General features: G+C 46.0%; 1 protein-coding gene across 1 annotated transcript; it reads right to left on the bottom strand.

The window, feature by feature from the left end:
- Nucleotides 1-12,089: 12,089 nt before the first annotated feature.
- On the bottom strand, nucleotides 12,090-14,423 carry LOC135378079 (putative nuclease HARBI1). Its single transcript, XM_064610936.1, has 4 exons — nucleotides 13,988-14,423; nucleotides 13,775-13,887; nucleotides 12,548-12,689; nucleotides 12,090-12,490 (listed from the first exon to the last, which is right to left on the bottom strand). The coding sequence occupies exons 1-4, from the start codon at nucleotides 14,421-14,423 to the stop codon at nucleotides 12,090-12,092; spliced, it is 1,092 nt and encodes a 363-aa protein (XP_064467006.1).
- Between the last annotated feature and the right edge of the window lie 13,063 nt (nucleotides 14,424-27,486).

Here is a 27,486-nt window from a genome sequence, read left to right as displayed (position 1 = left end):
TACGGCAGGAGCTTGGTCTTCGTCAGGACTACTTAAATAGAGTGACAAGGCTTATAAAGCATTTTACAACGGCGTCACAATTTGGTAAGGAAAAGTCCCGCCTCCTGGGCATTGTCAATAGGTCCAATTTGGGAATATTGTGTCAGGTCCAGGTGTAAGGTCACCATCCTTGGGGGCCACTGGCGTCTTCAAACTTGTGTCGTGGGTTCCGCTGAAACGAGGAAAGAAACAGGTCCTGTTCTTGCTATAGTAAGCATCTTATTGCTGTCTGCCCCCAACTTTGGCCTTGTATACATTACAGGTACATAAATGAAATTAAAAATACACAAGCACTATGAACACATTACATCAGTGGGTGGCGCACGCGCTGCGACATGCATATTTACACATCTTCTAGTGTGTATTTGTGATTTATACACCACAAAAACATTTCTGAACAGCACCACACACTTCTGGAGCTTTACAATATCCACATCAATCACATCATTTGCAAGTGAAGCTTCCTGTGAAGTCCTTCCTAGCAGACTACTGTGATTTTCCGGATTCGCCCAAAGGTGCTATTTACACAGTCATACGAGTTCTGGCGAAGCGGTTTGTCCAATGATGCTGAGCAATACTTAATGAGCTCTATCAATCAGAATCTTTTTAAATGATGTACCATCATTAACAAGGTGGCCTTTCACAAACAAAGCAAGCCCTGTTGTACTTACAGCATTTTTTTAAAATGATACCCTTTAACAAGAAATGCGTTCGTGGCAGTGTGCATGTGGCCCAGATTTTGGGCAAACTCGTCAAGAGGCAAAGCTTTTCAACGACTTGCCAGAGTGCATACCGAGTGCCATTCACGAGCCTGACAAGCTGCCCATTCATGTCTTCAGTGGCATATGCAGACTAATTCCACAGTGGTCCCCAGGTTTCTATTGAATCTGTGAGATGTAACAACAGATGGACATTGCTATATTACATTATTCCCCAAGCATTCTCAATAATGTACAAATCCTAGGTCTTGGCAGGCCATTGTAGTTGCATAATGCCGAGCTCGTCGTGCCAGCCCTGGACAGTTCTACACCTTTGCACACAGCTCCCATCATGTTGAGACACATAGCAGCCGTCAAGGAACGGTCCATCGAGGACATATAGCAGCAGGATACCTGAATGACGTCCACGTAGGCGCCTCGTTAAACCTTCCATCCAGGCGCACTAGAGGACCAAGTCCTTCATAGGAGAGCACTCTCCACACGCTGGCAGTCTGCCGGCCACAGGATAGCACTCTCATAGCGTACACGGGCATGTACCTTAAAATGAACAAAAATGCAAATCAGGTTACAGATGCTCTCTTAACTCAAGGCGAATTAAGACTATGCAAGTATATCTGCAGTTTGTAGGCCGCCGAACCCGTTTCAACTGAGACCAGAGAGTACGAAAGGCGGCCTCATCGCTGGAGACAATGGTGCTCCAGTGGCCAGCATCCCAGTCGCTGTGGTGGACCGCGAACTCCAACCGTGCTGCTCTTTGCTCAGCTGTCAGAAGTGGTTCTTCTACGGCGCCGCTGCACTTGAGGCCAAAGATGTGAGGCGGCGTTGAATGGTCCTTGTAGACGCACTCACGCCAAGGTTCCCTCTATAAGTCCGTCGCCATTGCAAAGGGGTCGAAGGCGCTGGCGGCGATGATGACCCTGTCCTCTTCAACGGTACTAATTGGTGGTCTGCCTCTTCTGTTTGCTTCTTCTACGCAACCTTCAACCCTGTAAGTTAGGACGATGCGGTATAGCATGGAAAGGGAGCATTCAATTCGCCGAGCAATTTCCTGTTGTAAAATCCCAGCCTGCAACAACCCCGCAGGGGGCACCGGCTTCAGCTGGTGTTTGGTGAGTGGCGCCACCACGGACCCCAGCCCCCAGTCCTAAGGTGTTAACCGTACCGTGCCGAGGGGATTTAAGGTGAAGGGTAGAAACCTTGAACGGTGGCAGTCGGGGACTTGGTCAAGCCCCGGCTGATGGGTTGTCAAACTCCGGGACCTTCCCGTATGTATGAGTATGAAATACGGGTGACCCTTTTGGAATACTCATTGATCAAACCTACATGGGTAAATATTCTTCTTCTAATGAGATCGTGGCCGCAAAGCGTCCACGGACCGAAGCCGTAAGGACTGTAACAAAACAGTTTACTTCAAAATACATCGTACTTTCTTCTTCAGATACAGAGAAAGAGAAAAGCACACCACTGGGAAAGATGTCACCCTTTTTCATTGAGAAAGCGGTGACATCACTGTCTAAGTACATTACTGAAATCAAACGCATCAGATCTGGCGACCTTATCGTAAAATGCTCCAATGAAATAGACTGTGAACGCATTCTAAACACACATGAGATGATGGGTAAAAATATTTCAGCTTCCTTGCACAAAACACTGAACACTTGCAGGGGCGTCATCGCAGTATCAGAACTGATTGACGTGCCTGTGGAAGAAATCCTAGAAAACTTAAAGGACCAGGATGTCATTGATGTACGCAAAATCAAAATCCGTAAAAATGGGGAGTACATCACCACACGAAATATAATACTGACTTTTGACAGGCCCACACTTCCAACAAAACTAAAAGTAGGCTACCTGTCAGCAGATGTCCGACCTTACATTCCGAACCCGTTGCGCTGTTTTCGGTGCAACAGGTTTGGACATGCTGCAGACGGGTGCCGTGGCTCCGCCTGTTGTGCACGATGTGGAAAGTCTGACCATGAGACTAAAGAATGCAAAGGGCCAGACTGCTGTGTCAACTGTTCTTCCAACCACCCATCCTACTCGAGGTCCTGTGCAAAGTGGAAATATGAAAAAGAAGTCCTGCACGTCAAGGTTACACAGAACATCAGTTACCCAGAAGCCAGAAAAAAAGTAGCTCCCATCTTTTTCGAAAAATCCTTTGCCACAGCCGTAAAACAGAAAGTAAAACTAGTAACACAGTTCACACAGACCGAGCAATCACTACTGACAGAGACAACCACAAATGAAGTCCAAGGAGGCGCACGTCCACCTCCAATCCCCGAAACTCCAGTGGCGTCCCTAACACCGACGCCACTTCTGTCCTCACAGTCCACGGAGACCACATCCATGGACTGCGAGGACGAGACGAGCTCTGAGCGCTCCTTCGCGAGCACGAGCTCCCAAGTACTCCAAAAGAATAGAGCTAGTCTGTCGGGGAGTGGGTCACTCCCTGACATATCTGACAAGGAGCTTGCGGCTGCGCGGAAGAAACCCACAAGGCCGCGGGTCACACCTCCAACAAAAAATAGGTAATGAAAGCTTTTCAAAGCTGGCAAAACTTTCTAACACACTTACTACTACTTCTTAGTACTGCAACTATTATGCAGCACACGATCCTCCAATGGAATTGTCGTGGGTTCCTTTCTAACTTAGATGATGTGAACGATCTCTTCGAGACGTATAATGCTACATGTTTTTGTCTTCAGGAAACATATTTGAACAACCAAACACAAAATCCACTGCGTAGACACAACATATTTCGAAGAGATCGAAGTGACGCCACCCGAGCATCTGGTGGTGTAGCGATCGTCACACGACGATCTCTCCCAACAAAAGCAATTCACCTAGTTACAAACATGGAAGCTGTAGCTGTGCAGGTGTGTTTAGACAGGATCGTCACCATCTGCTCGGTATACTTGCCGCCATCAGACACTATTACACAGAAAGAATTAGAAGATTTATGCAGCCAACTTCCAAGCCCTTTTATAGTTCTAGGTGACTTTAATGCTCATAATCCACTTTGGGGCAGTACAAGAACTGACACTCGAGGGAAAATGTTAGAGAAATTTTTATTATCAACATCCATCTGTCTTTTAAACACAGGGGCACCTACATACATACATTCTTCAAGTCAGACTCTCTCAGCCTTAGACCTGTCTTTTTGCAGTCCATCCTTGTTTCAGGAGATAGAATGGACTGTAAAACAAAACCCACTTGGAAGTGACCACTTCCCAGTGGTGTTAAAATACCTTACTCTAGTCGACACTCTGACGACACGCCCTCCCAGGTGGAAATTTGAAATAGCCGACTGGAATCAGTTTTCTGAAAAATGTGACCTCTCTCTGATTCCTATTGATACGGTGACGATCGAGGAAGCTAGCAATCTTATTAGTAACATCATCCTCGATGCAGCAACGCAATTCATTCCCCAGGCTTCTGGTCGTCTCCCAAAGCGACCTAAACCCTGGTGGAACAGTGAATGCGAGGAAACTCGCAAACTGCAAAATCGGGCATGGGGCACATTTCGGAGGTACCCCACATCACAAAATCTCCTACTTTTTAAAAAGGCAAGAGCAAAGGCCAGGTGGACACGCAAACAAGCTAAGCGGTCCTCTTGGCACGCCTTTGTATCGTCTCTGTCTTGTAACACCCCATCCAAAGTGGTATGGGACAGACTTCGCAAAATCAGAGGAGAACACATCAGTCATTCCGTCCCTCTTTTAGAAGTTAACGGCCAGGTATGTGAAAGCCTAGAAGAGCAGGCGAATGCGCTTGGGGAGCATTTCTAAAGAATTTCTGACTCATCTCATTATAGTAAAAACTTTCTTAAGATCAAAGACACTGCAGAAAAGAAGAGAATTCGAATGAGTGGCGGGGACGACCATGGATATAATCAGCCGTTTACTATGATAGAGCTGCAGAGGTCATTATCTTCAGCAAAGGCTACCTCACCTGGTCCAGACCGAGTGACATATTCCATGCTTCAGCACTTGTCCGAAACATCGAAAGAATGCTTGCTTCGTTTCTTCAACCGAATCTGGGCAGACAGCACATTACCATCTGCATGGAAAACTGCCACCGTTGTTCCACTGTTAAAACCTGGAAAAGACGCTTCAAATCCAACTAGCTATCGACCTATCGCTCTCACAAGCTGCATCGGCAAAACATTTGAGCGTATGGTCAATGGTCGGCTCGTCCATTTTCTAGAGGAAAACAAATGTCTCTCTGAACTTCAGTGTGGTTTTCGTGCCGGGCGGTCCACAACGGACCACCTGGTTCGAGTAGAAACAATGATACGTGAAGCTTTCGTCCGAAGACAACACTGCCTCTCTGTTTTCTTTGATCTTGAGAAGGCATACGATACCGCTTGGCGGTATGGTATCCTACAAGATCTGTACTCTTTTGGGATCAGGGGGCGCATACTCAGGTGCGTCATGAACTTCCTACAAAACAGGACATTCCAAGTACGACTTGGAACGACGCTATCTCGTGTTCTGGTTCAAGAGAATGGAGTGCCACAGGGATCTGTCCTGAGTGTTACTCTCTTCCTTGTGAAAATCAATTCAGTAGCCAATGTAATTCCTCGTTCCATGTCATGCTCCTTATACGTAGATGACATTCAAATATCATATTCTTCTACAAATCTAGCAATATGCGAGCGTCAGATGCAGCTAGCTCTAAACAAGCTTACCACATGGTCCCTCGAAAATGGGTTTAAGTTCTCGCACGAGAAAACTGTCTGTGTTCACTTCTCTAGGGTCAGAGGAATGCTTCCTTCACCTACACTTAAGCTGAATGGGCAGGACCTCACTGTTAAGAGTGAGCACAAATTTCTTGGGGTCACGTTTGATAGCAAACTTACTTTCCTACCGCACATTAAGAGCCTTAAAACTAAATGCATCAAGTCCCTAAGCCTCTTAAAGGTGCTATCACACAGATCCTGGGGCGCAGATCGTGACACGTTACATAGAATTTACATTTCGACAGTGAGGTCAAGATTGGACTATGGGTGCATTGTCTATGGATCTGCCCGCGAATCTGCTCTCAAGATGTTGAACCCAGTTCACCACCAGGGGTTGCGTTTAATAACTGGTGCCTTTCGTACATCACCAGTTGAGAGTCTATATGTCGAATCCAAGGAGTGGTCATTGGAGAGACGTAGGTTCTACCTCTCAGCATCATATGCGCTTAGAGTGAAAGGCTATCCAGAACATCCTGCACTCCAGTCTGTGAGGGAGACACGGTTTAAGCAGTTCTTTCTCAGCAAACCCACAGTTATACCTCCTTTTAGTATGCGTGTGCTACAGGGAATCGAAACGTATGAGTTCATTGAGTATCACACACCAATTTTGCAAGCGTGTGTGGGAGCTCCGCCGTGGGACGTACTTCCAGAATGCAATTACTCTTTAACTAAATATAACAAACATAGCACTCCACCATGTGTGCTCCAACAAGAATTCAGTTATGTAGCCGAAAGCTTTGGAGATCACACTGCTTTTTATACCGATGGGTCAAAGACACACACATCCGTTTCTTGTGCAATGGTTACTGAATCTTGCACGAAGTCTCAGCGGCTTCCAAACTCTGCATCCGTTTTTACTGCAGAGCTATATGCAATAACCATGGCGCTTAGCTTCATCCTAGACCGTCAGATCAAGTCTTCGATCATCTACAGCGATTCACTCAGTTCTCTTAAAGCCATCTGTACAATACAGAAACAGAAAAATCACCTTGTATTAAGGGCCCGATATCTTGCAACCAATGTAATAAAAAAAGGTCTCTGTTTAGGTTTTTGCTGGGTTCCCAGCCACGTTGGGATACCCGGCAATGAACTCGCAGATGCAGCAGCTGCAGCTGCGCTCTCTTCTGAGGTGAGCTTATTGGAGAGTCCCTCTCAAGACCTTAGGTCAGTCCTGAGGAGGAAAATTAATGTGAAATGGCAACGAGAGTGGGCTACACGAGAAAACAACAAGCTTTGGATGTCAAAAAACACAATTTTAGGAAGCATACCGAGTTTTAAAAATCGTCTCCATTCAGTAGTTTTTAGTCGCTTACGCATTGGTCACACACACCTCACACATGGTTTTTTACTGCGCCGGGAGGAACCACCGGAATGTACGCAGTGTGGGGAGCAGCTGTCTGTGCTGCACATCCTAATCACGTGTCCTGCACATGAACCTCATCGTCAGTATCACTTTAAAGAGCTTTACAGATATCAGTTGCCACTTCATCCAGCCTTGTTGTTGGGTGATGAGCCTCTTTTACCCTTCATGAGAGTTTTTAACTATTTTAAAGATATTGGCTATTTAAATGCAATATAGTTTTACCCAGCTGCTCATGTATCTTGTTTTACTGTCTAAACATTTCTAAAACTATGGTTTTAGTTTAATCTTGTTGCTTTTACATAGTCACCAACCATCCCAATTGTCTTTTCACCATAGCTTTGGCGCACTATGACCCTAGTTGTCCGTGCGCCATAAAAACCTGAATAATCATCATCATCAACATTCTTCAAGTCAGTCTCTCTCAACCTTAGACCTGTCTTTTTGCAGTCCATCCTTGTTTCAGGAGATAGAATGGACTGTAAAACAAAATCCGCTTGGGAGTGATCACTTCCCAGTGGTGTTAAAATATCTTACGCCAGTGAACACTCTGACAACACGCCCTCCTAGATGGAAACTCCAACTGGCCGACTGGAGGCAGTTTTCAGAAAGAAGTGACCTATCTTTAATTCCTATTGATAGTGTAACAATAGAAGAAGCTAATTATCTTATCAGCAACATCATACTTGATGCAGCAACAGTATCCATTCCCCAGACATCTGGTCGCCTCCCAAAGCGACCTAAACCCTGGTGGAATAATGAATGCGAGGAAACTCGCAAACTTCAAAATCGTGCATGGGGTACATTTCGGAGATACCCCACCTCAGATAATCTTTTACTTTTCAAAAAGGCAAGAGCAAAGGCCAGGTGGACACGAAAACAGGCTAAACGATCCTCTTGGCAAACTTTTGTATCTTCTCTATCTTGTAATACCCCATCCAAAATCGTATGGGACAGACTTCGTAAAATCAGAGGAGAGCATATCAGTCATTCAGTCCCTCTTTTAGAAGTTAACGGTCATGTATGCGAAAATTTAGAAGAACAGGCTAATGCACTTGGGGAACACTTCCAAAGCATTTCAAGTTCCTCCCATTATAGCTGTGAATTTCTAAAAATTAAACAAAGATCCGAAAAACAGAAGATTGCAGTAAATGGCGGAGACTGTTTGGGATATAACCAGGCTTTCACCATGGTAGAATTGTCACGTTCCTTGTTGTCAGCAAAAGCGACTGCTCCTGGCCCAGACCGTGTTGCATACTCAATGCTACAGAACTTGTCTGACATATCAAAAAAATGTTTACTTCAGTTCTTCAACCTCGTTTGGATACAGGGGACACTACCTTCTGCATGGAAAATTGCCACCATAATCCCCGTCCTGAAACCCGGAAAGGAAGCCTCTTGTCCTGCCAGTTATCGTCCCATCGCGCTGACAAGCTGCATAGGAAAAACCTTCGAGCGAATGGTGAATAACCGACTGGTTTATTTTCTTGAAATGAATAAGTGCCTATCAGAATTTCAGAGTGGGTTTCGAATGGGGTGCTCCACCATGGACCACCTCGTTCGTCTAGAAACAACCATTCGTGAAGCTTTTGTCAGGAGGCAACACTGCTTGTCAGTTTTCTTTGACTTGGAGAAAGCATACGACACTGCATGGCGATACGGCATCCTACAGGATCTCCATTCGTTCGGTATACGGGGTCGTCTCTTTAAATGCATTGCTGATTTCCTACAACACAGAACATTCAGAGTTCAGCTGGGAACTACCTTATCCCGTTTGTTCGTGCAAGAGAATGGTGTCCCGCAGGGATCTGTTCTGAGCGTCACATTATTCCTTATCAAAATCAACTCTATAGCCAGTGTCATCCCACCCTCTATATCTTTTTCCTTGTATGTGGATGACATCCAGATATCTTGTTGTTCAGCGAGCTTACCCAGATGTGAACGACAGATGCAACTCTGTATAAATAAAATGGCAAAATGGTCCTCACATAATGGGTTTAAATTCTCTCCGGAAAAAACAATCTGCGTTCATTTCTCGAGAATCAGAGGAGTGTTTCCGTCTCCTTCGCTGCACCTTAATGAACAAGATATTCTTGTGAAATCAGAATGCAAATTTCTTGGCATTACGTTCGATTCAAAGCTCACTTTCAAGCCCCATATTCAAAACCTGAAGGCAAAATGTGTGAAGTCACTGAATCTACTGAAAATCCTCTCTCACAGATCTTGGGGTGCAGACGAGGAGACACTCCGCCGTGTATATAGTGCCTGCATTCGCTCTAAGATAGATTATGGGTCTATCGTCTACGGCTCAGCCCGCCAATCTGTATTAAAAGCTCTAGATCCTGTTCATCACCAAGGGCTCAGGCTTATCATTGGTGCATTCCGAACGTCGCCAGTCGAAAGTCTGTATGTGGAATCACATGAATATTCCTTGACTAGAAGACGGTTTTATCTTGTGGTGTCCTATGCTCTAAGAATAAGGAGTTATGCACAACATCCTGCACTGACTTGTGTTAAAAGAACACGTTTCAAACAGCTGTTTATTAACAGGCCTTCAGTAGTCCCTCCTCTTTCAATGAGAATTGAACAGGATATTGAGGATCACAATTTTCCTTCCTATAATTGTCAAGTTGCAGAATATGGTAAGATGGTCCCACCTTGGGAACCACCTCCAAGGTATGATACAACTTTGACTAAATACAGCAAACACAACACCTCTACACATGTACTACAGCAAGAATTTGAACACGTGAGGGAAAGTTTTGGGACTCACACAGAAATTTACACTGACGGATCAAAGTCTAGTGCAGGTGTGACCTGTGCCATGACTTCTGGCACATGTGTGAGGTCACATCGTCTAAACAATATAGCATCTATCTTTACTGCAGAAATTTATGCGATCATCCTTGCACTTACGCACATTCTTCAAGGCTGTATCAAGTCTTCAGTTATATATACAGATTCTTTAAGTTCTGTTAATGCTATTTGCAGCACACGCAAACCAAAGAATTTTCTGATTCAGCGTGCACAGTCCTTAGTGAGTGCGGCACAAAAGAGGGGACTTTCAGTTATTTTATGCTGGGTGCCTAGCCACACAGGCATACAAGGCAATGAGGTTGCTGACCGCGCTGCTGCTGCTGCAGCTTCGAAAGACATCAGTTCTTTTGAGATACCGATGCATGATATTAGGTCAGCACTTAGGAAATCACTGTATTCAACATGGCAGAGTTTCTGGAACACTCAGACACACAACAAACTACACCTAGTTAAGCAACACATCCAAAGTTACGGAGACCGGCAAGAAAATCGTCTCTTGAGTGTTCTGAGAACAAGGTTGCGGATTGGCCACACCTTCCTCACGCACAAATTTTTACTCTGTGGAGAAGAGCCGCCACTGTGTGAGCACTGTGGCGAACTCCTCTCTGTCATCCACATTCTTATCACCTGCCCACACCACGAAATCCATCGTCAGCATCATTTCACAGGGTTTTATACGCATTTTTTGCCTCTTCATCCAGCGCTCTTGCTTGGCGATGAGGCTATTATCCCCTTCAGTAGAATTTTTAATTTTCTAAGAGACACTGGAATTGTAAGTCTTGTGTAGTTTTAGTTTTGTATTTTAGATGTTACTTCTCTTCTTTTTTAAGTACTGCACCTACTTCTTGCTAGTCTTATTTTAATCACAGTGTTGGCGCATTATGACCTATGTAGTTAATGCGCCATTAAAACTCCAATCATCATCATCATCAACAAAGAATGGCAAAGCTCTTGGGACACGCAAACTCTGAACAAATTGCACACTATCAAACCACGGATAAGACAGTGTGCACAACACTTCGTAAATCGATTAAACGAAGTTCTGTTCAGCCTTTTGAGAGCTGGACACACCTTCTTAATACACGGGTATCTTCTCCGAGGCGAGCAGATACCACAGTGCGAGCATTGCGGGACAGCCTTGTCCGTTATGCATATACTCATAGTTTGCACTCATCACGAACACCATCGTCAACAACACTTCTCACTGTTTTACAAGTATAGGATTCCTCTTCACCCAGCGCTTTTGCTGGGGGACGAACCTCTCATCAGTTTTAACCATGTGTACAACTTTTTTAGAGACATAGGTTACCTAAACGATCTGTGAACATGCAAATATTTTCACTACTTTTTACCTTTCCTATTCTTCAGACGGGTGCTAGAATGCGCCATTAACGCAAAATGGCGAGAATTCTGGGATTCACAAACACAGAACAAACTTCACCTAATAAAGCCACACATCAGTCATCACACGCACACATTCGAACACCGCTTCTGTGATGTCCTGAGGCACAGACTCAGAATTGGACACACTTTCCTATCACATGGCTTTCTACTTCGTGGGGAGGAGCCGCCACAGTGCACTCTCTGTGACGAGCCAATTTCTGTTGTACACATTTTGATATCGTGTCCAAAACACGAACCTCATCGAAATCGTCACTTTACTGAGTGCTACAAGTACTTTTTACCTCTTCACCCAACTTTTCTACTGGGTGATGAGCCTTTTGTTCCTTTCGAGAACATTTTGAGTTTCTTTAGAGATATAGGAATGCTTAGGAATTTGTAACTTTTAGCTAAATTTTTTATAACAACCTCTATGTCTAGATTTGCTTATCTGTCTTAATTCCATCATTTTTACTTTTACTTCTAAGTTGAGTCATTTACAACCATAGTTTATGGCGCTCTATGGTCTCAGTCGCTTTTGCGCCAAAAACCTCCAATTATCATCATCATCACCTTTCCTATTTTGACTTTAAATGAAATCGATTATTTTTAACTAGCTTTGATTCATACCATTGTCGTGGCGCTCTATGGCCAAAGTTGCCTTTGCGCCATTAAAATCCTAATCATCATCATCATCTCGACTCTGAGCATACGATGCGTGCTTAGCATGCTAAGCTTCCGCGCCGAGACCGCGGGAGGTGTCTCGTGTTCGAATCCCGACGACGGCTTTGATGTCGACGGTTTCTCCGGGGTATGCCACAGACAACTTCAGACAAGAATATCCTCCCTGTTTTCTTAGCAGTCGGCGAAGCACTCAGGCTGTTCCTATGGTGGCCGATCGAGTAGCATGGAAATACACCGGCAAAGCAGCACCACCTGAGCGAGAACGAGACACGTTAATTTAAAAGTCCAAAGCAAGAAAAAAAAACAACCTCATAGAACCACAAAGTGACAGAGACGCGGCCAGCGCTGCTTACGCTCGCCACAGGTCATCAATTAACTGTGCTCGAACCGCAGCACCTGCCTCATAAGTGTCTGTTTCGCGAGGGGGCACAGGATGGCTAGTGGAATCCGCCTCGCCGTCATCGAGGTCATCTTCACCTTGGGCATCAGCGGGGGGCGCGCGCCAGTGCATGCAGATGTTATGAAGCACTGCGCAAGCCACCACAATGTTGGATGCCCTATGGGGGCTGTAGTGTAGATCCCTGTAGCGCTGCAGACACCGGAACCTAGCCTTAAGGAGGCCGATGCACCTTTCCACTGTGCTGCGTGCACGTCGGTGTCGACTGCTGTACCGCGCTTCCCGTGTCGACGGCTCCTGTTCGCCTGGCAAAGGAGTCAAGAGCCAGGGCTCCAAGGGATCACCACTGTCACCTAAGCAAAATGAGGAATATCATGTTCCGGTCCCATCGAACTTCTAGTAGAGCCTACCCAACAGATACTTGCGCACGTTAGATGAATGCGTGCTGCGGAGCTCCTCTCGCAGCTCGTTGTGCCGCCAAACGTAGGCATCGTGCGTCCCCCCGGAGAAGGAGCAGTCTAGAGAGGTGATTGTCGTCGACGAATCACACACCTAAAACACATGATGACACTGCTTGTGAAACATCTTCCACTGCCACGCGTAATCAGGTCATTCTCACACGAGAGCCATATTTTGTAGGTGAAACAGCACCACATAACAATGGGTCTTCTACTTAGACTCAAGAAGCTGCTTAAAACGTGCAAACACTTCATTGCAAAGGAGGTAGCAACTTCCATTTTTACCGCAGAAGTGTATGGCGTAATCTTGGCACTTAATCATATACTACGACTTTCCATCAGGTCATCAGTTGTGTATACTGATTCACTTAGTTGCCTGCAGGCTATATGTAGCCTGCAACCACCAAAAAACCTCCTTGTTCTGCGAGCAAAACACCTGTCTAGCCGCATAATAAACACAGGTCTTTCCTTGACACTTTGCTGGGTGCCCAGCCACGTCGGGATACCCGGTAACGAGCTCGCGGACACAGCGGCTACCAACGCACTCTCAGGTGACATAACCCCCTTTGACGTACCAGCACAGGATCTGAGGTCTGCCTTGCGTAGAGCAATTAACTTAAAATGGCAACATGACTGGGACACACAGACAAATAATAAATTACATTTGATCAAGTGCAATGTAGGTAAACCTGCTGGAGATTTCAGAGAGGCTTTATGAAGTAGTCATGTCTCGTTTGCGTATCGGCCACACATTTCTCACACATGGATTTTTAATTCTCCAGAGGGACCCACCTCAGTGTGTGCACTGTGCTGAGCAGTTGTCTATTCTTCACATTCTCATCAGCTGCCCTCTCCAGGAACATCATCGCCAAATTCATTTTTCTGAGTTCTACCAGTATAGAATTCCTCTTCACCCAGCCCTTTTGCTGGGTGATGAGCCGCTTGTAAGTTTTAGCAGAGTTTACAAGTTTTTTAGGGACACTGGATACCTAAGAGATATCTGAATTCACATATATTTTTTTATGTTTATATCAGTTTTAAATTCATCGTTATCTTTTAACTGGTAAAGAGATCATATATCACAGTATTGGCGCATTATAGCCTTAGTTGCTCATGCGCCATAAAAACCCGAATCATCATCATCATCATCATCAAAGGAGGTAGGGGATGAATACTTACGACCATCGCGTTCAGTGCAAAGTACTGCTTTCTGCAGAAGAACGCGCTCTTCTGATATTGCCCACTGCTTTCGGAGGGAGCAGTGACGCAGACGAGTGTGCCGTCAATGCAGTCTGCGTAGCAAATTGTGTGCTCTGTTAATCGATATGTTACATGGGTACATTTGTTGAGAGATCCCCCATAACCCATTAACTAACTTTACGAAGCACTCACCAATTACGCCGGGCAACTTCCACTTCCTCTGGAAACCAGCCATTGCCGCGTGCACCTCTGCAGAGCTTAGGGGAAATTTAATCCACAGCGGTGCAAGGCGAAGCACGATGGCATTCGTCACTCTAAACAGCACCCTGCTGACTGTGCTCTGGGAGACGGACAGATCGCGGTCAGTAGCAACCATCCCCTGAAAGCTGCCCGTGGCATAAAAGCGAAGGGCAATCAATATCTGCTCCGCAACTGTCAAGGTCCTCCTTGTCGCCCTTCTAGGTTGCAACGCGGGCCTAAGCTGGTGGCAGAGCCAGCGGACGAGTTCCTTCGTCAACCTATATTTGTTGAGGAAAACTTGGTCACTTTCCTCGAAAGCATCCGCGCGCTCCCGGAATGTCCGTTCAGCGTCGTGCTCCAGCAGAACTCCCGGCAACGCGTATTGCATTGCAAATAGCGCGAGAGAGAGAGAAAAAAAAGAGATAACATTCAATAAAAAGTTATAAAAAGTGGAAATGTACAATTAAAATAGTTTCACTCAATATACACGTTGAAAAAGTAACAAACACACAACAGAAATAAAACTCTGACGGCACAACGTAGAGAAAATCACTAAAGAATGGAGCGCAGAGGAGAACTCAACTGGGAGCAGCAGAAAAGTGATGTAGAGGGCCGCGTTTCAGCAGTACTAGCACACGATGTTCGGGATACGCCCCGCAGATAAAGCAACCCCGTTATCGCCACGAACCAAGGAATTACGTTGCCGATATTTTTCCCCACTCCTCCAGCCACCTTCATATATTACTTATCTTTTTCCTTTCCAACGTGCACCTGTATCTGCGCGCTGACAGTGCGATTTATAAACACACGTCGCCTGCACGACTTGGGTGCAACATGTGGGTGGACATGCGCGTTTCGACGCTGAGTTTGCGTCCGGACCGCGAACTATGCATGGCGTGGAACGCAACTGATGCTCATATATTGTAATGTACACGTCCAGTTGTCATCAGGGGCGGACGTGCATGAGTACTCTGTACCAATATGTCACTGTTTTAAATATTTTACACGCGAAAACAACTGTATACTTTGTTGATATACTTTATTTTTTGTGGCATGGTGTTCCGTGCAAGAATTTGACATAACAACCACATTTGCAAAATTTTACAAGAGCACATATCTAGGGGGCTTACGACCCCTTGCCCCCCCCCCCCAAGTCCATTCTTGAACAGTGGCAATTAAACAGAGTCAACCGCCTTGCAGGCGCACCTCCTCATGATCGGTGAAGACTGGGTTCCACCATTACCGTAACGCGTAACGCAAAAGGAAATCGCAGTTCAACGCTGGAGCCGCACCATGTAGACGCACCTACATGGAGTCCAACAAACGGCTCACAAACTTCTGTCACACGTAATTGTTCAACCAACATGTATGTCCTCTTCGCAAGAAACAGCGGATAGCGAGTGAGTAAACCTTGTGGTACGAATGCGGTATCCTGCTACGTCCTTGCCTACGTTGGAATGCACCCATACAACACCAATAACCCGGCGTCGGGAACTTGGCGCCCCCATCGCCCGGCAGCAGCCGCAGTAGCCCCCTCCTGCACCAACGGTTGGGTCGCCGCAGGAGGGAGACCCCCACGTATAGCTGTGCGTGGCTTTCCCGTGTCTGGGGAAAGGGGGATCCTGGCGGTTGAGTGGACCCGGAGGTTGTTTAGGACCCTTCGGGGCCCCTCCGGGAAAGCAACACACCGCTTTGGCCCCTGCTTCCCATAGTCGGGTGGTCCTGGAAGACCCGGCCAGGATTATTCAGCTAGTCGCCATCTCCCCCTTCATTACTTTTTCTTTCTCCACTCCTTCACTATCTTCCTTTTCCTCCCTTCACCTTCTTTGGCGGCAAGGGTCAACCTTGGGCAGTCCTTTCACTCTCCAGAAGCTGCACTAGGGTATAGTGCAGAGGCAGGCGTTAGCGTGTGGGACACGTTCCCTTGTTGGGCTCCATGGTGGGCGACGCACCACTGCACTGAACCACAACATTTCTTTTATGGCTTCTTCAAACTCAAAAAAACATGATCGGTACCGAAAGCGGCACCGCACCGATGCACTAACTACACAATCACTGGACCTCACACCAGAACCATGGTTTGCAAAGGTCCTGATCATCCATGGAGAAGATGAGTCTAAGCCCCTGAGCAAAGTATCACCATTTGCGATCGCGAAGGAACTGGAAAAAGCCATTGGGAAGTCGTATTCTGCGAAAAAGCTGACTACAGGAGACTTGCAGATCGAAGTCCAGACTCGACAGCAAAGCTCAACTCTGTTTTCCCTAAACAGAATTGCTGGCATACCTGTTACAGTTTCGAGGCATCGTACGCTGAACATCGTGAAGGGCGTGATATCGGAACATGAACTTCTCGATTGTTCAGATGCAGAGATCGAAGAAGGTCTAAAGGACGAAGGTGTTGTGACAGCGCGGCGAATAACCATGCGTCGAGACGGTAAGGAGATTGCCACTAAACACATTGTCCTTTCCTTTCAATTACATAAGCTTCCCACTACCATTAAAGCAGGGTACATAAACTGTCACGTCCGGCCATATATCCCCAATCCGCGGAGGTGCTTTAAGTGCCAACGTTTCGGCCACGGGTCGCAGGTCTGTCGTGGACAGGCTACTTGTCCGAAATGCGCTGGCACGGATCACGCTGCAGAATCCTGTGAGAAGGATGTCAGGTGTGCAAACTGTAAAGGTAATCATCCTGTCTACTCTCGCGCCTGTCCACGGTGGAAGGAAGAGAAGGACATACTAAAAGTCAAAGTGACACAAAATCTTTCATACCGAGATGCAAAAGCGCAGGTTGAGTTTTCGAGAAAGGGAACCTTCTCCGAAGTGGTGCGCAGGGGAGTAGCACCACTGAGGAAATCTGTAGAGACCCAGACTTCTGGGCCTCTACCCCATACTCCCCAACAAGAAGGAAAGGACACCGAGGTGTCTCTTCCTGTCTCTGGATTTCCTCCGGAGACAGCCACAACTTCTACTGAAGTTGATGGCACAGCCTCCATCTGGGATGGGGCCACACCAGGCCAATCCCAGGCCACATTGCAAGACATGGACATGGACGACGACGACTGCTTATCGCAGAAGTCGTCGTCTAGTCTCCCAGGTGTACTCTCTCAGGGGAAAGAAAAGAGAGAGAGGACATCTAGCCGAGGTAGGGGCAGCAGACCAAAAACTACACAGAAAGTGCTTCCACCAAGGATAACTCCTCCCTAAATAACATTCATGTCCAAACAGTCCACGGGATTCTGTATTAGCGACCACATGTTAAGGATTTTGCTGCTTCTCTCTCCCATCCTTTTTATGGGTGCACAGGTTATAATCCAATGGAATTGTCGAGGTCTTTTTTCAAACTTGGACGACGTTCATGACCTGTTTGAGGAGAACAGTGCAATGTGTTTCTGTTTACAGGAAACGTACCTAACTTCGGAAAATTTAAATCCTTTTCGTAAGTACACTATTTTCCGCAAGGACCGTGCGCACACAGCACGTGCATCTGGTGGTGTGGCTGTTGTCGTACCACTCTCTGTCCCTGTAAGGAACATTCCACTGGTAACAGACCTTGAGGCTGTAGCCGTACAAATTTGCTTAGACCAGATCATTACAGTCTGCTCTTTGTACTTGCCTCCCTCAGCTATGGTACGTCAGAGGGACTTTGAGCAGCTTTGCGACCAGCTGCCTCAACCATTTATGATTTTGGGAGATTTTAATGCCCACAATTCTTTGTGGGGCAGTGCAAAAACTGACAACCGTGGTAAGATGTTGGAAAGAATACTCTTTTCCCGGTCAATTTGTTTGTTAAATAGAGGGTTGCCGACCTACATGAACTCTGCAACCCAGTCACTCTCTGCAATTGACATCTCATTATGCAGTCCCACTCTTTACCCCTTTGTTGACTGGAAAGTCGACCAAAACCCTCGAGGTAGTGATCACTTTCCGGTTATCCTTAAATTCTCTGGTACCAGTAATAAAAGAGCACGGCCACCCCGGTGGAAGCTATCTGAAGCAGACTGGGAGTTATTTACCAAAGAGGCAGAACTTGCACCTTCATCTTTTGATCGTCTCTGTGTGGAGGAGGCCAACAAGGTGATCACAGACAAAATTATTCATGCTGCTACACTATCCATCCCACAAACAAAAGGGAATCTCCCCAGGCGTCCTAAACCCTGGTGGACGAGTGAATGTGAGAAAACACGCAGGGAGCAGAACCGAGCGTGGGGGATATTTCGAAGATACCCCACAAGTGCTAATCTGCTTGCATTTAAAAAAGCTCGTGCTAAAGCCCGATGGACGCGACGCCGAGCCAAGAAGGAGTCGTGGAAAAGATTTGTATCCTCTCTAAACTCTAACACCCCTTCAAAAGCACTGTGGGATAGACTAAGAAAAATTAAGGGCGACTACGCCAGCTTTTCCGTACCTCTACTACAGGTTAATGGCACAGTTTGTAAGAGCATAGATGAACAGGCAAATGCTCTTGGTGAGCACTTCTCAAACGTTTCGAGCTCATCACATTACACACCTGACTTCTTAAGGTTCAAGGAGCGTGCGGAAAAACAAACACTCTCAAGCGCATCAGGTGACAGATGTGGCTACAATAAGCCATTTACAAAACCAGAACTTCTTCAAGCCTTGTTTTCTCGTAAAGCCACGGCACCTGGACCAGACAACATCACTTATTCTATGCTCAGCCATCTGTCAGACACCTCCCTTGACAGTCTTTTGGACTTCTTTAATCTGGTCTGGAAAGAAGGCATGCTACCTTCTAGCTGGAAATTGGCAACAGTCATCCCTCTCTTGAAGCCAGGAAAAGATAAATCTGATCCATCAAGCTACAGGCCGATTGCTCTCACCAGCTGTCTCGGAAAAACCTTCGAGCGCATGGTGAACAGTCGACTTGTGTACTACCTGGAACAAAACCAGTGTCTGGACCGTTTTCAGTGCGGCTTTAGAGCTGCACACTCAACAACTGATCATCTTCTGCGCCTAGAAAGTATAATAAGGGAAGCTTTCATCAGGAAACAGCACTGTGTTTCTGTCTTTTTTGATTTGGAAAAGGCCTATGACACAGCGTGGCGTTATGGTATTCTCAGGGACCTCCACTCTCTGGGAGTGCGTGGTCGCCTGTTTCGCTGTGTCAGAGACTTCCTCCAGAGTCGACTGTTTAGAATTCAGTTGGGCACTACTTTATCGAGGCCTTTCGTACAGGAGAATGGTGTCCCGCAAGGCGCCGTTCTCAGTGTCACCCTTTTTGTAATAAAAATGAATTCACTGGCCAGTGTTATACCCCCATCCGTCTCGTATTCTTTGTATGTAGACGATCTGCAAATATGTGTTTCGTCTTCTAACCTTGCTGTGTGCGAAAGACAGCTCCAGCTGACTATCAACAGGCTAACCAAATGGTCATCTGAAAACGGGTTCAGGTTCTCACCCACCAAGACTGTTTGCGTACCGTTTTCCAGAACAAGAGGCCTTTTTCCGGATCCATCACTCCAAATGAAAGGTCAGGATATTTGTGTTCAGTATGAACATAAGTTTCTTGGTTTGATTTTTGACAGAAAGCTGACCTTTCTGGCCCATGTGAAGGATTTGAAACGCAAATGCTTAAGATCTTTGAATGTGCTGAAGATCCTCTCTCATAGGTCTTGGGGAGCAGACCGCGAAACCCTCCACCGCATTTACATATCCACTGTCCGTGCTAGGCTAGATTATGCATGTTTCGTGTATGGGTCTGCACGTCCCTCAGTTATGAAGACCTTAGACACAGTGCATCACCTCGGATTAAGGCTGGTCCTTGGAGCCTTCAGAACTTCTCCACCCGGCGTCGGGAACTTGGCGCCCCCATCGCCCGGCAGCAGCCGCAGTAGCCCCCTCCTGCACTCACGGTTGGGTCGCCGCAGGAGGGAGACCCCCACGTATAGCTGTGCGTGGCTTTCCCGTGTCTGGGGAAAAGGGGATCCTGGCGGTTGAGTGGACTCGGAGGTTGTTTAGGACCCTTCGGGGCCCCTCCGGGAAAGCAACACACCGCTTTGGCCCCTGCTTCCCATAGTCGGGTGGTCCTGGAAGGCCCGGCCAGGACTATTCAGCTAGTCGCCATCTCCCCTTTCCTTACTTTCCCTTTCATCTCCTCTCCCTCTCTTTCCTTATTCACCCTCTTTGGCGGCAAGGGTCAACCTTGGGCAGTACTTTCAGTCTCTCGTTGAAGCTGCACTTGGGTATAGTGCAGAAGGATGTGTTAGTGTGCGGAGCACGTTCCCTTGGTTGGGGTCGGTGGTGGCCGACACACCTACTGCACTGAATACCACATACTCATATATGGACAATCAAACTTCCAAAAGACGCGATCGGCCTCCCAAAAGAAGCCGCAACGAAGTACTCAGCATGAATTTCCTTAATGTCACTGAAGAACCCTGGTTCCCAAAGTATCTAATTATACATTCAGAAGACCAAGACTGCCCACTCGAAAAAATTTCTCCATTTCTGACTGCAAAGGCTCTGGAACAGTTAATTGGGAAATCGTATGATGCCAAAAAGCTGAGAACAGGTGACATCCAGGTTAAAGTTCAAACAAAACAACAGAGCGCAGCCCTTCAGTCACTAAAGAAAATTGGCGATGCTGCTGTATCTGTTACAGCACATCGCACTCTTAACATTGTAAAAGGCGTGATTTCTGTGGACGAATTGCTCCCATGCTCAGATTCTGAAATCGAAGAAGGCTTAAAAGATCAAGGAGTCGTGCTCGCAAAAAGAATTGTAATGCGCAGGGAAGGAAAGGAAATCCCAACTAAGCATGTAGTCCTGTCTTTTCAGCTTCATACACTTCCTTCTTCGTTGAAGGCAGGGTACATCAACTGCCAAGTAAGAGCATATGTTCCTAGCCCAAGGCGCTGCTTTAAATGCCAGCACTTTGGACACAGCTCGCAAACCTGCAGGGGACATGCAACATGCCCAAAATGCGCAGACAAAGAACACGCACCAGAGCCTTGCCAGAAAAATGTAACATGTGCAAACTGTCGCGGCGAGCACCCCGTCTACTCCAGGTCGTGCCCCCGATTTCAAGAAGAAAAAGAAATCTTAAAAATAAAGACAGAGCAAAACATCACATATAAAGCAGCTAAGGCGCAACTCGAATTCCAGAAAAAAGGCACTTTCTCCGAAGTGGTGCGCAGGGGAGTGGCACCACCTGGAGTATCTGTGGAGACCCAGACTCCTGGACCTCCACTCCACACTCCCCAAAGAAAAGAGAGGGCCACGGAAGTGTCCCCTCAGGCTGGCCAAACCGCCAGCCCAAACGGGATGGCAACAGCCTCATCAGAGGTTGCTGGCTCCCCTTCTGTTTGGGACGAGATTACAAGCTATCCGTCCCAAGCCATAACAATGGAAGTTGACGACGACGACCGCTCATCACAGAAGTCGTCGTCGAGTCTTCCAGCTGGTTCTTCTCACGGGAAGGACAAGCGGGAGAGGTCAGGTGGTAGAGGTAGAGGAAAGCATAAGGAACAGCAGAAAGTACCCCCACCAAGAATACAGGCTCCATAAAACCATGCAGAGACAACACAAAATTTACATAAAACACACACACTACACAATGCAGGTGTTCCTTTTCCTCTTCCTAGTTATCTTAATGAATCCTAGCAATATCATTCAGTGGAATTGCCGAGGCCTGCTCACAAACATAGATGATGTTCACGATCTCTGTGACACACACAATGCCGCCTGTATTTGCTTGCAGGAAACTTATCTGAACCCCTGTAACCCTAATCCATTCAGGCAGTGGAATATGTTTAGGAAGGACCGATCCAACACAGCACGGGCTTCTGGAGGTGTTGCAGTTCTGACACGGAAACACCTTCCTGCAAGGCACTTTCCATTAAACACAACACTTGAAGCTGTTGCTATTCAGATTTGTCTCGATAATGTAATAAATGTATGTTGTCTCTATCTTCCACCTTCGATAGCTGTTGAACAGAAACAAATAGAAGATATTTTGGACCAGCTTCCCTCACCGTTCCTCCTGCTTGGGGATTTCAATGCACATAACATCTTGTGGGGAAGTCAAAAAACCGATAGTCGTGGGAGAATGTTGGAACGAGTCCTCCTTGCAAGGCCTGTCTGCTTAGCAAATACGGGATTGCCAACATATGTAAACTCTACATCAAGGTCTTTTTCCGCAATAGACATCTCATTGTGCAGTTCTTCTATTTTCCACTGCGTGGACTGGAGAGTTGAACAGAATCCCCGAGGTAGCGACCATTTTCCAGTCATTATTAAATTGCATGGTTACACTAACAACATAAAAACACGTCCACCGCGGTGGAAATTACAACAGGCAAACTGGGACATATTTGAAAAAGAAGCAAATTTCCCGTCTTCGGCTTTTCAGGGTTTGAATGTTGAGGAGGCAAATAAGTTGATCACTCATACAATTATAAATGCTGCTGAAGAGTCCATTCCGCAAACATCTGGCCGACTCCCCAAGCGCTCCAAGCCTTGGTGGACGAGCGATTGTGGACTCACACGCAAAGAACAAAACCGGGCGTGGGGTGTCTTTCGACGGCACCCCACTACAACAAATCTAATTGCTTTCAGGAGAGCTCGGGCGAAAGCACGTTGGACGCGAAGGCAAGCAAAGAAAGAGTCCTGGAGAAATTTCGTATCATCCTTAAATAGTGCCACTCCATCAAAAATAATATGGGACAGACTAAAGAAAATAAAGGGCGACTATACAAGCTTCTGTGTACCATTGCTACAAATAAATGGCACCGTGTGTCAAAGTATGGAGGAGCAGGCCAATGCCCTCGGGGAACATTTCCAACAAGTGTCAAGTTCATCACATTACAGCAGAGATTTCTTAAAAATTAAATCAGCTGCTGAAAGACAAACACTTGATAGTGGGTTAGATGAGAGGTGTGGCTACAACTCACCTTTTTCAATGGCGGAGCTACAAAGGGCTCTGTCGTCCCCTAAAAACTCGGCACCGGGACCTGATCGCATAGTGTACTCCATGCTTAAACATCTCTCTTTAACTTCATTAAGGTCTGTCCTGGATTTCTTTAATTTTATCTGGCGAGAAGGTGTTCTCCCTTCTGGCTGGAAGGAGGCAACCATAGTTCCACTGCTGAAGCCAGGAAAAGATCCCTCGCACCCGTGCAGTTACCGACCCATAGCGCTGACAAGTTGTCTGGGGAAGACCTTTGAGCGCATGGTTAACAACCGTCTTATGTATTTTCTGGAAGAAAATAATTGCTTAAATCAATATCAGTGTGGCTTTAGAGCTGCATGCTCAACAGTCGACCAACTTTTGCGTTTGGAGACTACAATTAGAGAAGCCTTCGTCAGGAAACAGCATTGTATGTCTGTTTTCTTCGATCTAGAGAAGGCATACGATACAGCATGGCGATATGGTATCCTTCGAGACCTGCATGCACTTGGTATACGTGGCAGAATGTTCCAATGTATTACCAATTTCCTACAGGGGAGAACTTTCAGGGTACAAGTTGGGACAACACTATCTCGTCCATTTATCCAGGAAAATGGTGTCCCGCAGGGGTCCGTACTTAGCGTGACCCTTTTCATCGTAAAAATGAACTCTATAGCAAGTGTTATCCCTACGTCAATCAAGTATTCATTGTACGTCGACGATGTTCAGATTTCTTATTGCTCCTCTAACCTATCGGTGTGCGAACGTCAGCTACAGCTAACAATAAATAAGCTGGTTAGATGGTCTCAGGAAAATGGCTTCAAATTCTCTCCCGACAAGACAGTTTGTGTTCGTTTCTCGAAGGTTCGGGGAATGTTTCCAGAGCCCACCCTTTCTATGTGCAGCCAAAGTATAAGCGTGAAACCTGAACACAAATTCCTCGGTCTGATTTTCAACGAAAAACTGTCTTTCTCAGCTCACCTGAAAACTCTCAAGAAAAAATGCATTAAGTCTTTGAACATTTTAAAGGTACTCTCACACCGATCATGGGGCGCAGATCGCGATACATTACACCGGATCTATGTCTCCACTATACTTTCAAAACTTGATTACGGTTGTGTGGTGTATGGGTCAGCACGACCTTCTACTCTGAAAATGTTGGACCCTGTACATCACCTGGGACTGCGCCTGGTCCTTGGAGCGTTCCGGACCTCGCCAGTCGAGAGCCTTTATGTAGAAGCCAATGAGTGGTCTCTCGAAAGACGGCGGTTCTACCTGAGTACGTCATATGCATTAAGGATTAGAGGCTACCCACAAAACCCGGCGATCCCTGCTATAAGAGGCACACAATATAAACAGCTCTTTCTGAACAGACCTTCAGCGGTATTGCCATTTAGTATGCGCATGTCGCAGGAAATTGAGCACTATGGCTTTTCAGAATATAACTCAATGATCCTTGAGTGCAGCAAAAAAATCTCACCATGGCAACCTTATCCAAAATGTGATAAATCACTGACGAGATTCGACAAACATGATACGCCAAGCATTGTATTGAAACAGGAATTTGAGCACCTAAGGGAAACCTTTGGCAGCCATATTGAATTCTACACTGATGGATCAAAAACAAATACCAGGGTTTCATGTGCTATGGTTACTGGAATAGTTACACGTTCACACCGTCTAAAGAGCACCATGTCTATTTTTACTGCTGAAGTGTATGGAATAATTTTAGCCCTCAACTACATCCTACAAAATCACATAAGATCCTCAGTAATATACACAGATTCTCTCAGTTCTCTGCAGGCTATTTGTAACATACACCCCACTAAAAACCTGGTAGTTCATCGTGCAAGGAGCCTGGCAAGCACTATAGCTAATAGGGCCTTTCAGCTACTCTTCTGCTGGGTACCCAGTCATGTTGGGATACCTGGCAATGAGCGAGCTGATCATGCTGCTACGGTTGCGCTAACAAGTGACATAACCCCTTTCGAAATTCCATATCAAGACCTCAAACTATGTCTAAGAAGATGCATCAATAACGACTGGCAGACATCTTGGGACCAGCAAACCAATAATAAATTACATAGTATCAAGCCCAATGTAGGCACCTGCTCACAAGGTATGTCCAGTCGACTATATGAAGTGCTATCCTCTCGGCTTCGTTTGGGACACACATACTTGACGCATGGGTATCTTCTACGAGGAGAAGACCCACCGGAATGCAACCACTGTGGGGAACAGCTTTCGATCATTCACATCCTCATCACGTGTCCAGCGTACCAACATCTTCGTCAACACCATTTTGCTCCCTTTTATAGAACCTTCTTGCCCCTCCACCCAATGCTTCTGCTGGGTGATGACAGCTTTGTTCCTTTTGAGAACGTGTATAGGTTTTTTAAAGATACTGGTTTTTTAAAACATCTGTGATTTTAAATACTAATGCAACAGTTACTCATATTTTAGTCCTACACATGTACTTTTTAACTAACTAGTCTTCAGCGGTATTTGGCGCATTATGGCCTTTGTAGCTGATGCGCCAATAAAACCCGAATCAAATCAAAGAACTTCTCCAGTCCAAAGTCTTTACGTTCAAGCAAATGAATGGTCCCTAGAAAGACGACGGTTTTATCTTGGTGCGTCGTATGGGCTCAGAATTAAAGGTTACCCTCAGCATCCTGCGCTGCCCTGTGTGGAGGGTACATGTTCCGAACGGCTATTCATGAACAAACCGAATGCCATTCCTGTATACAGTATCCGGCTCCAACAAAATATAGAGCACTATACGTTTACGCAGAGCTACAATCTACCCCCGCTACAGCCCCCACAAATGCTCCCTCCTTGGCGGACACCCGTGGCACATGATACTTCGCTAACCAAATTTAACAAACATGAGAGGCCTCCTGTGGAAATACAGCAAGAATTTGAGACCCTCAAGGAAGGCTTCGGTGAACACACTGATATTTACACGGATGCCTCAAAAACTAGTACAGGAGTATCGTGCGCCATGGTTTCAGGAACATGTACAAAATCGCATTCTTTGAACAGTGTTCTGACAATTTTCAGCGCAGAAATGTATGCGATTATTGTTGCACTAAATCATATTCTAGAAACACGGATAACGTCGTCTGTTATATATACAGACTCACTGAGTTCCATACATGCCATTTGTAACATCAAGCCACACAAAAATCTTTTAGTTCGACGTGCGCAGCATTTAGCAACTGTCATATATGAGAAAGGGTACAGTTTGAAACTTTGTTGGGTACCCAGCCATGTCGGTATAAGCGGCAACGAGAGGGCTGACCGTGCAGCTCTCGCTGCCCATGGTTATGACAACACTTCTTTTGAAATCCCTCTCCCTGATCTACTGCTGGATTTGAAAAGGGTCATCCGCAGGAAGTGGCAAGCTTTCTGGTCTGGCCAAACAGATAACAAATTGCACACAGTTAAATCTCAAATTGGAGCCCCAGTTCAAGTATTTAAAAACCGGCTACACGAGATTTTGTCAAGTCGGTTAAGATTGGGTCACACACATTTGACCCATGGGTACCTTTTACGAGGAGAGGAAGCACCTGAGTGTGCACACTGTGGCGCAGACCTTTCCATTTCGCATATACTCATTAGTTGCCCTTCCTTTATGACACATCGCCAACATCATTTTCATATCTTCTACAAGTACTGTATCCCCCTTCACCCCGCATTATTACTAGGGGATGAGGCTGTCATCCCTTTCGAGGACGTTTTCCTATTTTTAAGAGATATAGGCATCGTGAATGAATTGTAATATCTTAGTTATCTCATTTTATATGGTGATTTACACACTTATCGAACCAACACCTTTCGATTCCTTTTGATTTTAAACAAATCACTCTATTTTTAAGTTAAATTTGTTTTAAATAACACCAGAGTTTTGGCGCATTATGATCCTAGTTGTCGCTGCGCCACAAAACTCCTAATCATCATCATCATCATCAACAACACCAATAAGCTGCATTATTTCATAATACGACTAATATGCGCTATAAGCAATGCAACAACTGCACAGTTGTTGTCTGTATTCATTTGCCATTCATACAGCCAATTGCTACAGTGCAATGTCATTACGGTGGTGTGAGAACTCGCGTGGAGATGGCCGATGGCGTCTTGGAGAAAGAGCACATTTATTTTTAAGATCATGAATGGCAAGTTTCATCGCCAAGGGCCATACTTTGAAATAAAATACTGAGCTTCTGAATTCTAACAATGTACAGTAACAAGAGCCACAAAAGCGCCTTCTGAAAACCTCATTCTTGTCACGGTTTCTCGTAGTACGCATAACTTCATTCTCTTCGTCCGATAGCGAACAGCAATGCAACAAAAGTGCGACAACCACAACCACGTTCTCAAATGAACTACAACTCCAGTTTCGGTTTCGTACTCGTAAAATGAAACGCTCGTGAACACTAGAGAGAAAGTCGTTCGGTCGATTTCTGTAGCTTCGGCTGCCAAAAAGGACGGCGGCGACGCGACTACGTGCAGCCGCGAAATGCTACTGGAAAGTGGC

This window comes from Ornithodoros turicata, chromosome 1 (genome assembly GCF_037126465.1).
Source record: "Ornithodoros turicata isolate Travis chromosome 1, ASM3712646v1, whole genome shotgun sequence".
NCBI lineage: Eukaryota > Metazoa > Arthropoda > Arachnida > Ixodida > Argasidae > Ornithodoros > Ornithodoros turicata.
The sequence above is the reverse complement of the archived record's forward strand: the minus strand, read 5'-3'. Positions and strand labels throughout refer to the sequence as shown.

Bases quoted from the DNA above. Each gene is read 5' to 3' on its own strand.
- LOC135378079 (XM_064610936.1), bottom strand. From the start codon at position 14,423: ATGCAATACGCGTTGCCGGGAGTTCTGCTGGAGCACGACGCTGAACGG. The intron at 12,690-13,774 runs GTAAGTATTCAT...CATGTGTTTTAG, and splicing joins TTGCACTGAACGCGATGGTC to GTGTGTGATTCGTCGACGAC. The intron at 12,491-12,547 runs GTAGGCTCTACT...CATTTTGCTTAG, and splicing joins CGTGCGCAAGTATCTGTTGG to GTGACAGTGGTGATCCCTTG.